Raw genomic sequence first — 12,860 nt, 5'->3', positions numbered from 1 at the left:
CTGGGGCGAGGGGTGTGAGAGAGGTGGAATCCGCCATAGGAGAGCGCAGCTGGAGAGGCCGAGTCAGAGGGGGTGAGCCAGGTTTCAGTGAGGCCGAGGAAGGAGAGTTTGTTGGTGATGAAGAGGTCATGGATAAATGGCAGTTTGTTGCAGATGGAGCGTGCGTTCCATAGTGCTCCAAGTAGGGGGAGCGGGGGAGTGGGGGCTGGATGAATGGGTATGAGGTTGTCGTGGTTGGGAAAACGTGCGGAGGATCGTGGCAGGGGGTTAGAAACGAGTGTGGGGATGAATTGGGGAGGGCCGGGATATGTCACCAGCAATGAGGAGTAACAGACAGATCATTAGAAGGTGGGAGCAGGATAGGACATGATTGGCCGTGTGTGTCTGGATAAAAAGGATTGTATGTGGAGGAACAGTTCTGAGGGGAAGGTGAGATGGCTGGGGAGTATGGAGGAAGAAATGACTAGTTCCTTACTAGGAGGAGGGATTGCAGGAGATTGTAAGAAGGAAAGTAGTATTGGGGTGAAAGAGAAAAGAAACCGAAACATTGTAGTGGTTGGTGTTCTGTTACCTTCCAGTCAATTCCAGTCCAATTCAGTCTAATTCAGAATCATAATTAAAAAGATGTAATTTAAAAGATGATTTGCAGCAGACTGAGTCTATAGCAGACTCCTGCATGTGAATATATCCCCAGTTAAGGGCAATCAGGTGTGAATGAGGGGGTGGCTGGGTATGGGAGACCAGATGTAGAGAGTTAAGCAAAGGTCATAAAGTGAGGGAGGGGTAAGACTGACCACTCAAAGAGATGCCAGGATCACACAATGGGATACATGAAAACAGGTCATGGAAACAAGCTCATAGGTAAGAAAGCATACTAAAAGGATTATATGTGCTGCACCAAGACACTCAGGTCCAGGGGAAGCATAGAAAAGTCAGTGCAATATACAGAGACATTCAGAAGCCAGGGAGAGCTGGGTAAAGTCAGTGCATACCATGGAAAATCAATGCAGTATACAGAGATATTCTGGAGCCAGGGAGAGCTGGGTAAAGTCAGTGCATACCATGGAAAATCAATGCAGTATACAGAGATATTCTGGAGCCAGGGAGAGCTGGGTAAAGTCAGTGCATACCATGGAAAATCAATGCAGTATACAGAGATATTCTGGAGCCAGGGAGAGCTGGGTAAAGTCAGTGCATACCATGGAAAATCAATGCAGTATACAGAGATATTCTGGAGCCAGGGAGAGCTGGGTAAAGTCAGTGCATACCATGGAAAATCAATGCAGTATACAGAGATATTCTGGAGCCAGGGAGAGCTGGGTAAAGTCAGTGCATACCTGTGGGAAGAGGAGAACAGCTCGATTAGATGGTGCAGATGATGATAATATTGTAGTAGTGATGAGTAGCCAAATGCATTCTAGAATTCAGTCTAATTCAGAATCATAATTAAAAAGATGTAATTTAAAAGATGGAAGTTAAAAGATGATTTTCAGCAGACTGAGTCTATCACATGACCTCATTATCTACGGGAATAACAGGGGATATGACCGGAGAGGTGAGAGGTTCTGATGTCATCACATGACCTCATTATCTATGGGAATAACAGGATATGACCGGAGAGGAGAGAGGCTCTGATGTCATCACATGACCTCATTATTTATGGGAATAACAGGGGATATGACTGGAGAGGTGAGAGGCTCTGATGTCATCACATGACCTCATTATCTATGGGAATAACAGGGGATGTGACCGGAGAGGTGAGAGGTTCTGATGTCATCACATGATCTCATTATCTATGGGAATAACAGGATATGACCGGAGAGGAGAGAGGCTCTGATGTCATCACATGACCTCATTATCTATGGGAATAACAGGGGATATGACCGGAGAGGTGATGGACTCTGGAGATGTCTGTAGTGATATTATTAATGTCTCCACACTCAGGATTACATAGTAGTGAAGATCTCTAGTGATCGCTGTCAGGCCCCTGTGTCTGAAGGACGGGGAGGAACCCTGAGCCCAATCCTGGAGCCTCCACCTCACTCCCAGATACATGAGGAGATCAATGACCAGAAGATCCTAGAACTCGCCAACAAGATGATTGAGCTGCTGACTGGAGAGGTGACGCTGCTGGGAATGCTGGGACATTATACAGGACAGCACTGGAGGATTCTGGGTGATGACGGTATCATTGTGTGTCAGGTTCCTATAAGGTGTCAGGACGTCACCGTCTATTTCTCCATGGAGGAATGGGAGTATCTAGAAGGACCCAAGGATCGGTACCAGGAGGTGATGATGGAGGAGCACCGGCCCCGCACATCACCAGGTAATAGTCAGGACTAAATACACACGGCCTATAATTCTCTGTATGTAATAACGATGTCAGTCCCGTCTGTGTCTCCTCAGTTCTCTCCAGTAAAAGGACAACCCCAGGGACTTCTCCGATCATCGGGGACTTTTACAATATTTGTTTTGCAGATTTTGGATCCGGAAAAAGATCTGAACAATATTAATGGTCCAAAGAGAAATGTGTGGGGCAATCAGCGGTGTAAAGAGGAGACCCCTAATATGAGGGGCAATCAGCGGTGTGAAGAGGAGACCCCTAATGTGAGGGGCGATCAGCGGTGTAAAGAGGAGACCCCTAATATGAGGGGCGATCAGCGGTGTGAAGAGGAGACCCCTAATGTGAGGGGCGATCAGCGGTGTAAAGAGGAGACCCCTAATGTGAGGGGCGATCAGCGGTGTAAAGAGGAGACCCCTAATATGAGGGGCGATCAGCGGTGTGAAGAGGAGACCCCTAATGTGAAGGGCGATCAGCGGTGTAAAGAGGAGACCCCTAATATGAGGGACGATCAGCGGTGTGAAGAGGAGACCCCTAATGTGAGGGGCGATCAGCGGTGTAAAGAGGAGACCCCTAATATGAGGGGCGATCAGCGGTGTAAAGAGGAGACCCCTAATATGAGGGGCGATCAGCGGTGTGAAGAGGAGACCCCTAATGTGAGGGGCGATCAGCGGTGTAAAGAGGAGACCCCTAATATGAGGGGCGATCAGCGGTGTAAAGAGGAGACCCCTAATGTGAGGGGCGATCAGCGGTGTAAAGAGGAGACCCCTAATGTGAGGGGCGATCAGCGGTGTAAAGAGGAGACCCCTAATGTGAGGGGCGATCAGCGGTGTAAAGAGGAGACCCCTAATGTGAGGGACGATCAGCGGTGTAAAGAGGAGACCCCTAATGTGAGGGGCGATCAGCGGTGTAAAGAGGAGACCCCTAATGTGAGGGGCGATCAGCGGTGTAAAGAGGAGACCCCTAATGTGAGGGGCGATCAGCGGTGTAAAGAGGAGACCCCTAATGTGAGGGGCGATCAGCGGTGTAAAGAGGAGACCCCTAATGTGAGGGGCGATCAGCGGTGTAAAGAGGAGACCCCTAATGTGAGGGACGATCAGCGGTGTAAAGAGGAGACCCCTAATATGAGGGACGATCAGCGGTGTAAAGAGGAGACCCCTAATATGAGGGACGATCAGCGGTGTAAAGAGGAGACCCCTAATATGAGGGACGATCAGCGGTGTAAAGAGGAGAACCCTAATATGAGGGGCGATCAGCGGTGTAAAGAGGAGACCCCTAATGTGAGGGACGATCAGCGGTGTAAAGAGGAGACCCCTAATGTGAGGGACGATCAGCGGTGTAAAGAGGAGACCCCTAATGTGAGGGGCGATCAGCGGTGTAAAGAGGAGACCCCTAATGTGAGGGGCGATCAGCGGTGTAAAGAGGAGACCCCTAATGTGAGGGGCGATCAGCGGTGTAAAGAGGAGACCCCTAATGTGAGGGACGATCAGCGGTGTAAAGAGGAGACCCCTAATGTGAGGGGCGATCAGCGGTGTAAAGAGGAGACCCCTAATATGAGGGACGATCAGCGGTGTAAAGAGGAGACCCCTTATATGAGGGGCGATCAGTGGTGTAAAGAGGAGACCCCTAATATGAGGGGCGATCAGCGGTGTAAAGAGGAGACCCCTAATGTGAGGGGCGGTCAGCGGTGTAAAGACGAGACCCCTACAGATCACCGCCCAGGTGAGTGGTGACCGCGGGATAAAAAGAGAAGTCGGATATTCTTCTCCGTCGCCAGCTCTTTAGTGTTTGTGTTCTGTTAATTTTTAGTTATATATTCAGACAAAATACAAATTAAATATGGTTGCAAAATACAGCCAGAATGTGGATGTGAAAGATACAAGAACTGTTTAACCCCTTAGTGACAGAGCCAATTTGGTACTTAATGACCGGGCCAATTTTTGCAATTCTGACCACTGTCACTTTATGAGGTTATAACTCTGGAACGCTTCAATGGATCCCGCTGATTCTGAGATTGTTTTTTCGTGACATATTGTACTTCATGTTAGTGGTAACATGTCTTCGATATTACTTGCGATTATTTATGAAAAAAACGGAAATATGGCGAACATTTTTAAAATTTTGCAATTTTCAAACTTTGTATTTTTATGCCCTTAAATCAGAGAGATATGTCACGAAAAATAGTTAATAAATAACATTTCCCACATGTCTACTTTACATCAGCACAATTTTGGAAACAAAATTTTTTTTTGTTAGGGAGTTATAAGGGTTAAAAGTTGACCAGCAATTTCTCATTTTTACAACACCATTTTTTTGTTAGGGACCACATCTCATTTGAAGTCATTTTGAGGGGTCTATATGATAGAAAATAATGAAGTGTGGCACCATTCTAAAAACTACACCCCTCAAGGTTCTCAAAACGACATTCAAGAAGTTTATTAACCCTTTACGTGCTTCACAGGAACTGAAACAATGTGGAAGGAAAAAATGAACATTTAACTTTTTTTTGCAAACATCTTAATTCAGAACCATTTTTTTTATTTTCACAAGTGTAAAAACAGAAATGTAACCATAAATTTTGTTATGCAATTTCTCCTGAATACGCCAATACCCCATATGTGGGAGTAAACCACTTTTTGGGCGCACCGCAGAACTTAGAAGTGAAGGAGCGCCGTTTGACTTTTTCAATGCAGAATTGGCTGGAATTGAGATTGGACGCCATGTTGCGTTTGCAGAGCCCCATGATGTGCCTAAACAGTGGAAACCCCCCACAAGTGACACCATTTTGGAAACTAGACCCCTTAAGGAACTTATCTAGATGTGTGGTGAGCACTTTGAACCCCCAAGTGATTCACAGAAGTTTATAACGTAGAGCCGTGAAAATAAAAAATCGCTTTTGTTTACACAAAAATGATCTTTTCGCCCACAAATTCTTATTTTCACAAGGGTAACAGGAGAAATTAGACCACAAAAGTTGTTGTGCGATTTCTCGATACCCCATATGTGAGGGTAAACCACTGTTTGGGCGCACCGCAGAGCTTGGAAGTGAAGGAGCGCCGTTTTACTTTTTCAATGTAGAATTGGCTGGAATTGAGATTGGACGCCATGTCGCGTTTGGAGAGCCCCTGATGTGCCTAAACAGTAGAAACCCCCCACAAGTGACCCCATTTTGGAAACTAGACCCCTTAAGGAACTTATCTAGATGTGTGGTGAGCACTTTGAACCCCCATGTGCTTCACAGAAGTTTATAATGTAGAGCCGTGAAAAAAAAAAAATCGCATTTTTTCTACAAAAATGATCTTTTTGCCCACAAATTTTTATTTTCACAAGGGTAACAGGAGAAATTAGACCAGAAAAGTTGTTGTGCAATTTCTCCTGAGTACGCTGATACCCAATATGTGGGGGTAAACCACTGTTTGGGCGCACCGCAGAGCTTGGAAGAGAAGGAGTGCCGTTTTACTTTTTCAATGTAGAATTGGCTGGAATTGAGATTGGACGCCATGTCGCGTTTGGAGAGCCCCTGATGTGCCTAAACAGTAGAAATCCCCCACAAGTGACCCCATTTTGGAAACTAGACCCCCCATGGAACTTATATAGATGTGTGGTGAGAACTTTGAATGCCCAAGTGCTTCACAGAAGTTTATAATGCAGAGTCATAAAAAAAATATATATATATATTTTTCCACAAAAAGGATTTTGTAGCCCCCAAGTTTTTATTTTCACAAGGGTAACAAGAGAAATTGGACCCCAGAAGTTGTTATCCAATGTATCCCGAGTATGCTGATGCCAAATATGTGGGGGTAACCCACTGTTTGGGCGCACGGCAGAGCTTAGAAGGGAGGGAGCACCATTTGACTTTTTGAGCGCAAAATTGGCTGTCGTGTTTGGAGACCCCCTGATGTACCTAAACAGTGGAAACCCCCCAATTCTAGCTCCAACCCAACTCCAACACACCCCTAACCCTAATCCCAACCCGATCCATAATCCTAATCACTAACCCTAACGATAATCCCAACCCTTACCCCAAAACAACCCTAATGTCAACCCTAACCATAACCCTAATCAAAACCCTAAATCCAACACACCCCTAATCCTAATCTCAACACTAACCTCAAACCTAACCCTAATCCCAATACACCCCTAATCACAACCCTAACCTTAACCCTAATCCCAAACCTAACCCTAATCCCAAGCGTAACCCTAATGCCAACCCTAACCCTAATACCAACCCTAATCCAAACCCTAACCCTAATCCCAACTCTAACCCTAACTTTAGCCCCAACCCTAACCCTAAAGCTACTTTCACACTTGCGTCGTTTGGCATCCGTCGCAATCCGTCATTTTGGACAAGAAACAGATCCTGCAAATGTGCCCGCAGGATGTGTTTTTTGCCCATAGACTTGTATTGCCGACGGATCGTGACGGATGGCCACACGTCGCGTCCGTAGTGCACTGGATCAGTGTTTTGGCGGACCGTCAGCACAAAAAAACATTCATTGTAACGTTTTTTTGTATGTCGCATCCGCCATTTCTGACCACACATGCGTGGCCGTAACTCCGCCCCCTCCTCCCCAGGACATAGATTGGGCAGCGGATGCGTTGAAAAACTACATCCGCTGCCCACGTTGTGCACAATTTTCACAACGTGCGTCGGTATGTCGAGCCGATGCATTGCGACGGCCCCGTACCGACGTGTGAAAGAAGCCTAACCCTAAATTTAGCGCCAACCCTAACTCTAAATTTAGCCCCAACCCTAACCCTAAATTTAGCCCTAACCCTAGCCTTAACCCTACCCCTAACCCTAGCCCTACCCCTAACCCTACCCCTAACCCTAATTTTAGCCCCAACTGCTCTTCTCCTGCCGGCCGGCAGATGGAGACAGATGGCGGGCGCACTGCACATGCGCCCGCCATTTTCTTTTGCCCAGAAGATGCCGGCGGCCAGGAGGAGCAGCAGGAGGATCCAGGGACACAGGTGAGTATGGCAGGGTCCCCGAATCCCCCTATTTCTCTGTCCTCTGATGTGCGATCACATCAGAGGACAGAGAATTACACTTAGCTTTTTTTTTTTTTTTTTTTGCGGTCGCCGGTAAACAGTTAATTACCGGCGATTGCAAAACAGGGGTCGCTAAAACCGACCCCCGATCATGCTCTTTGGGGTCTCGGCTACCCCCGGAGCCGAGACCCCAAAGATTCTCGCGGGGCCGGCGGGCGCACTGCGCATGCGCCCATTTTCAAGATGGCGGCGCCCACCGGGAGCCACGAGGAGCATCGGGAGAGATAGGTAAGTATTGGGGGGCTACCTGGGACCCCTTTTCTCTATCCTCCGATGTGCGATCACATCGTAGGATAGAGAAATTAAAAAGAGATCGCGTTTTCTTTTGCGATCGCCGGTAAACGGTTAATTACCGGCGATCGCAAATGCGGGGTGGGTTAAAAACCCCCCGAATCATGTTCTCTGGGGTCTCGGCTACCCCCGGCAGCTGAGACCCCGGAGAAAATCCGACTCTGGGGGGCGCTATTTACTTTTTCCACAGCACCGTTAATTAACGGCGCTGTGGTTTAAGTACCCTTAGCGGCCGCCGTTAAAAGGCGTATCGGCGGTCGCTAAGGGGTTAATGTCTGCTGTTGTTTTATAGCAGCATTTATCTGGGATTGAAAGAGAAATAAGAACTGTATGTAGGGGTGAAAAAACTATGGAAACAGTTGCACATTTTTCAAGAACGCCTCTTTTCCTAAAATCTGAAAGCTCCTGAGAAAAGTTGTCCAAACGATAGTGAATACATTTTGAAGTATAGACTGCTCTAATGAGCGTTAGTGGGGCCTCCTACACATGAAAAACTTACGGAAACCAAATCTTTCTGTGGAAATGGCCAAACATTTTCTATTTGGAATATTCTTTTTATGTAGGGTAAGGTAGATAATGTACCGAGAAAGGCAGTCACAGCTTGCCGAGTACATTGTTGCAAATTTGTATGCTCCTTTTTGCATTTTATTCCAGCATGAGTTTTATTAAGATAAGCGAATACGATGTCAATTTTAGATAAGAAAAGCCATTTGTTCTTTGTACATTACAATTCCACTCTTCCTCCATGCATTGTAAAGCCTCATAGTTGTCGGATAAATGATCATCTGGTCGACAGCTTCTTCTACCGAACTCAGCATACACCGAAGTGCACTAACAGCTCCTAAAGGACATCATAAATTATATGCAGGCTTGGACTGGCTCCTCCGGTGGGCCCACGTGCACGAATGGGTCACCACCCTCTTATATAAGCAGCACTTGACACTTTATAATTGAATCATTATGTACGGACACAGGCAGCATCTTATTAATTGAACAATCTACCCAGTTCATTGTTATACAAATTTGTGATTAAGGATAATGTCACATTTGCACGTAGTTGAAAAGTGGGGTTCTGGAGATGGTTCTTCGTGGGCCAGACACTGATTATGTGTCATATACAGTGCCGTACATTGTAATGTGTGTCCTGAAGCCAAGTCCAGATATGATAAATCCAGTACATACTGTATATCCACAATAACAGAATCCATGAGCCCTGTATGGGCCTTTGTAGCATTCTAGATCCTATAAAGACGTACGTTTCACCCTCTACTGGTACTAGAAGTACTTCACCATCTTATTAAATGGTGCAGGTTTTTTCCTTGCTGGCAGTGCAAGGGTCAATCTGTCAGCTCTTTAATGTTTGCCACTCCCCTCTACTATACATGATCACCTTTGGAATTGTCAGTGCTAGCTCTCACTGCCTGGTTTGGAGTTGGAGGTGTAGTTCTTGTTTGGAGATTTGTTATTGTTGCTCAGTTTTTTTTGTGTGCACATCCTCATCCTCTCCTACTTGGTTTCTCCTTCCTTTTACTCCCGTGTGTTCCACTCTGTTGTTTAATGAGTGTATTTTATAAGATTCTTATTTTCATTTATCTCTGTCCGTCTTCCCTTGTTTGTCTGGTTAGTGTTCTCCTATACACTTTGGCTTCTCACCTTCCTGGGTGGGGGAGGGAACAGATAAGGGTTGATATAGGAGCACAGCAAAGCACGTGAACCAGGTGTCTCATTCTTCAAAAGTAATCCAAGGAAACAGGGATAGTCTAGAGCTCCCCTATTTTTAGGGACCTGGTTAGCGCCCACAGTCACAAGGTATTTCGTGACATTAACACTGGCCCATAACTTTTTTGATCCATCATGGATCCGGCGGCTGCTCTGACAGGTTAAGTGCAGCCACTCAGCTTGGCAGACTTGCGCCCAGTTGTTTGGCAACCCCTAACACTTCAGGCTTAGGGCTCTCGGGCAACCCTTAGTTGAGCCCAAGATCACATTGCCAGATAGGTTCTCTAGGAGTTGGGATGTTTGTTGTTTTCAGGGAAACCTGTAAACTTTATTTTATATTACATAATCACTACTCAGGTACCGAGGAGCAATGGGTGGGGATCGCCTGGGCATTTTGTATTCCGTGTGACTCTGTCTCTTCAGACGGTTGAGGATTTTTTTTCAGGCTCTGGGTCATATATACGATGACCCCGACCTTGTTTCTCTGGCCGAATCTAAACTGTGAGCTTCCGCAGGGAGACCGGACAGTGGAGGTGTATTGCTCCGAGTCTCGTAGGTGGTCCAGTTCTGTCAAGGGCTTTCTGTGAGGGTAAAGGATGAAGGCGGCCATGTCTCTGGCTATCCAGGTGGACTGCCGTCTTCAGCAGAGACATAAACAGACACCCCAATTTTCGAGGGATCCGGGGTCAAGGGAACCTAGGGCTTACTCAACCAAAGAACCAATGCATTTGGCGGGAATGGCTTGTTTATTTGTCCCACTGCAGTTTGGCATACAGGGGAAGTGTGTTTTGTTGGTGAGAAGGATCGTTTTGTGGGTACTTGTCCTTCCATACATAACCGCAAACAGCCACGAGAAAAGTAAGGAGCCCGGGTTGTGGGTAAGTTAACAACCCAGGTGTATATATTTCCTCTGTGGTAAGGTCACAATTTTTTTACCAGCCAAGATCCATTTTGGTAAAATTAAAGTGGTTATTTAAGCCTTTCTAGACAGTGAGGCAGTGTTTTATTAGATTAATGCCAGGTTCGTCCAGGACAAGGGTCTCAAGACACATAAACTGTCTAGTCTATGCCCACAATTGCCATTGACTCTGTACCCTTGAGCCAGGGGTATTTTACTCAGGTCATTCGAATGATACATCTGCTGATAGGGGCAATGCACTCAGAATTAATCAAGTGTTATGTGCTAGATAGTTTGCCCTCTCCTGTGGCATTTGAACTACCTTGGCGTATGCTGAACAATGCTGTAGTGGACTGACAGACTCGGGAGGTGGTAAAGTGGAGCGAGTATTGTCAAGGACACTGGTTGGGCACCCGGTTAGCCAGGGTGGATACCCGGTCTCTGCCGGAATACCTGTCTGACTTCGGGGATGTGTTTTCAGAACAGGGGTGTCAAGACCTCCTTCCTCATAGTCCTTATGATTGTGCTATTAATCTTATTGATGGGGCCATTATCTAATATTCAATGGGGCTATTATATAATTTTTCTGTTCCAGAGAGGCAGGCCATAAAGGTCTACACCATGTTCCAAATTATTATGCAAATTGGATTTAAGTGTCATAAAGATTTAATTGTTTTGTTTTTCAAAGAAACTCGTGGATGGTATTGTGTCTCAGGGCTCAATGGCTCACTGAAATCAATCTTAAACACATGTGATAATTAGTTTTCCAGGTGATTCTAATTAAAGGAAAACTACTTAAAAATGATGTTCCACATTATCAAGCAGGCCACAGGTTTCAAGCAATATGAGAAATAAAAAGGATTTCTCTACTGCTGAAAAGCGTTAAATAGTGCAATGCCTTGGTCAAGGGATGAAAACATTAGATATTTCACGAAAACAGAGTGATAATTAGGGTTGAGTGAAAAGGATCGGACAAATTGAAAAATCTCCGACTTTCGGCAAAGTCGGGTTTCATGAAACCCGACCCAATCCTAATGTGGGATCGGCCACGAGGTCGGCGATCAGCGCGCCAAAGTCGTGTTTCGTATGACGTTTTCAGCACAATTTCTCAGCCAATGAAGGAGGATGCAGAGTGTGGGCAGCGTGATGACATAGGTCCTGGTCCCCACCATCTTAGAGAAGGGCATTGCAGTGATTGGCTTGCTTTCTGCGGCGACGCAGGGGCTATAAAGGGGCATGCACGCCGACCGCCATCTTACTTCTGCCGATCTTAGCATAGGGAGAGGTTGCTGCAGCTGCATCAGAAGAAGGGATATAGTTAGGGAGGGAAGATTAACCCCGAAACTGCTTGTGCTGTAGCGATTTCCACTGTCCAACACCACCTTTTCTTTGCAGGGACAGTGGAGTTTATATTTTTGTGCATCAGCTCTGTAGCTTATTAGGCTGCCTTATAAGGCTCCCTGATAGCTGCATTGCTGTTTGTACGCCGCTGTGCAAACCAACTGCTTTTTGAAAAGCAAAAATCCTGTTGCTCCTTTCTGCACAGTTATCTTGTTTATTTGACCACTCCACACTTTTGTGTGCAGCAGTCCTTTTTATTGCTGGCTGCCAAACTTGTCCTGAGCTCATTGTAGGGAGATTGAAATTGTACTACAGTCCTTGTATTTTTTGATATATCTTCCAGCCACGTTCTGCCACTAACATTGTGTAGTGAAATACACTGGGCCTGAGTTTGGGTGTATTCTCCTCCCCAAAAAAGGGAGATTTAAATTGGCACTAAGTGGATCTACGTCAGTTCTGTTTGTCGTATATCTTCCAGCCACGTTCTGCCACTTACATTGTGTAGTGAAATACACTGGGCCTGAGTTTAGGTGCAGTCTCCCCCCCAAAAAAGGGAGATTTAAATTCTCAACAAGTTTATATACACCTACCTTGTTTTATAGTACCATATAACGGTTGTTATTTTGGTTACATTTTCCCAAAAATGAGGAAGTCTGGTGGAAGAGGCCGTGGGCGGTCGTTGCCAGCTGGTAATGATGGTGGTAGTGGAAAAAGCAAAATAGCACATAAGGCTCGAGGTGTTGAGCCAGCGTCATCGTCTGGCTACACAAGGCCTCAAAGGCTCCCTTATCTGGGAGTAGGAAAACCGCTTTTAAAGCCGGAACAGCAGGAAAAAGTTTTGGCTTTCCTTGCTGACTCAGCCTCTAGCTCTTGACCCTGGTAATGTCGAGCAGTTGGGGTAGATAAACAGCACAAACCTTCCCTTTTAATAACCCCCCCCCATAACCCATGCCCTCTTACCCCTAAATAAAGACTCAAACTACATATTCTTTTGGAATAATGTCGGCCACTGCAGCCTTTTTATTTAAATACAAACAAACATAATAAATTATAACATCCAATAACTTTAAACTAGGAGGGGTCCTTGGAGCTCCCATGGATCTGGTGATCAAACACACAGCACAACGTGAACGTTACCAAAACCAAATTACTCCCAGCCGATACCGCCTGGCTCAGGAGCACCAAAACCCCAGCGGGTTCCCTGTTCACGTTACA

At 46.0% G+C, this 12,860-nt stretch overlaps 1 protein-coding gene across 2 annotated transcripts in view; it reads left to right on the top strand.

Moving 5' to 3' along the window:
• LOC138656347 (gastrula zinc finger protein XlCGF66.1-like) overlaps positions 1 to 12,860 on the top strand; it is a 73,757-nt gene that overhangs the window by 56,477 nt on the left and 4,420 nt on the right. The window contains exons 3-4 of one of the 2 annotated variants that reach the window (XM_069743699.1): positions 1,945 to 2,121; positions 2,203 to 2,326. In XM_069743699.1, the coding sequence (XP_069599800.1) occupies positions 1,945 to 2,121; positions 2,203 to 2,326 (301 nt within the window). Of the gene's footprint in view, positions 1 to 1,944; positions 2,327 to 12,860 lie in introns of both variants that reach the window. The other variant, XM_069743698.1, reaches the window with a different exon arrangement.

This window comes from Ranitomeya imitator, unplaced genomic scaffold (assembly GCF_032444005.1).
Source record: "Ranitomeya imitator isolate aRanImi1 unplaced genomic scaffold, aRanImi1.pri SCAFFOLD_395, whole genome shotgun sequence".
NCBI lineage: Eukaryota > Metazoa > Chordata > Amphibia > Anura > Dendrobatidae > Ranitomeya > Ranitomeya imitator.
This window is presented reverse-complemented; position numbering and strand designations above follow the sequence as displayed.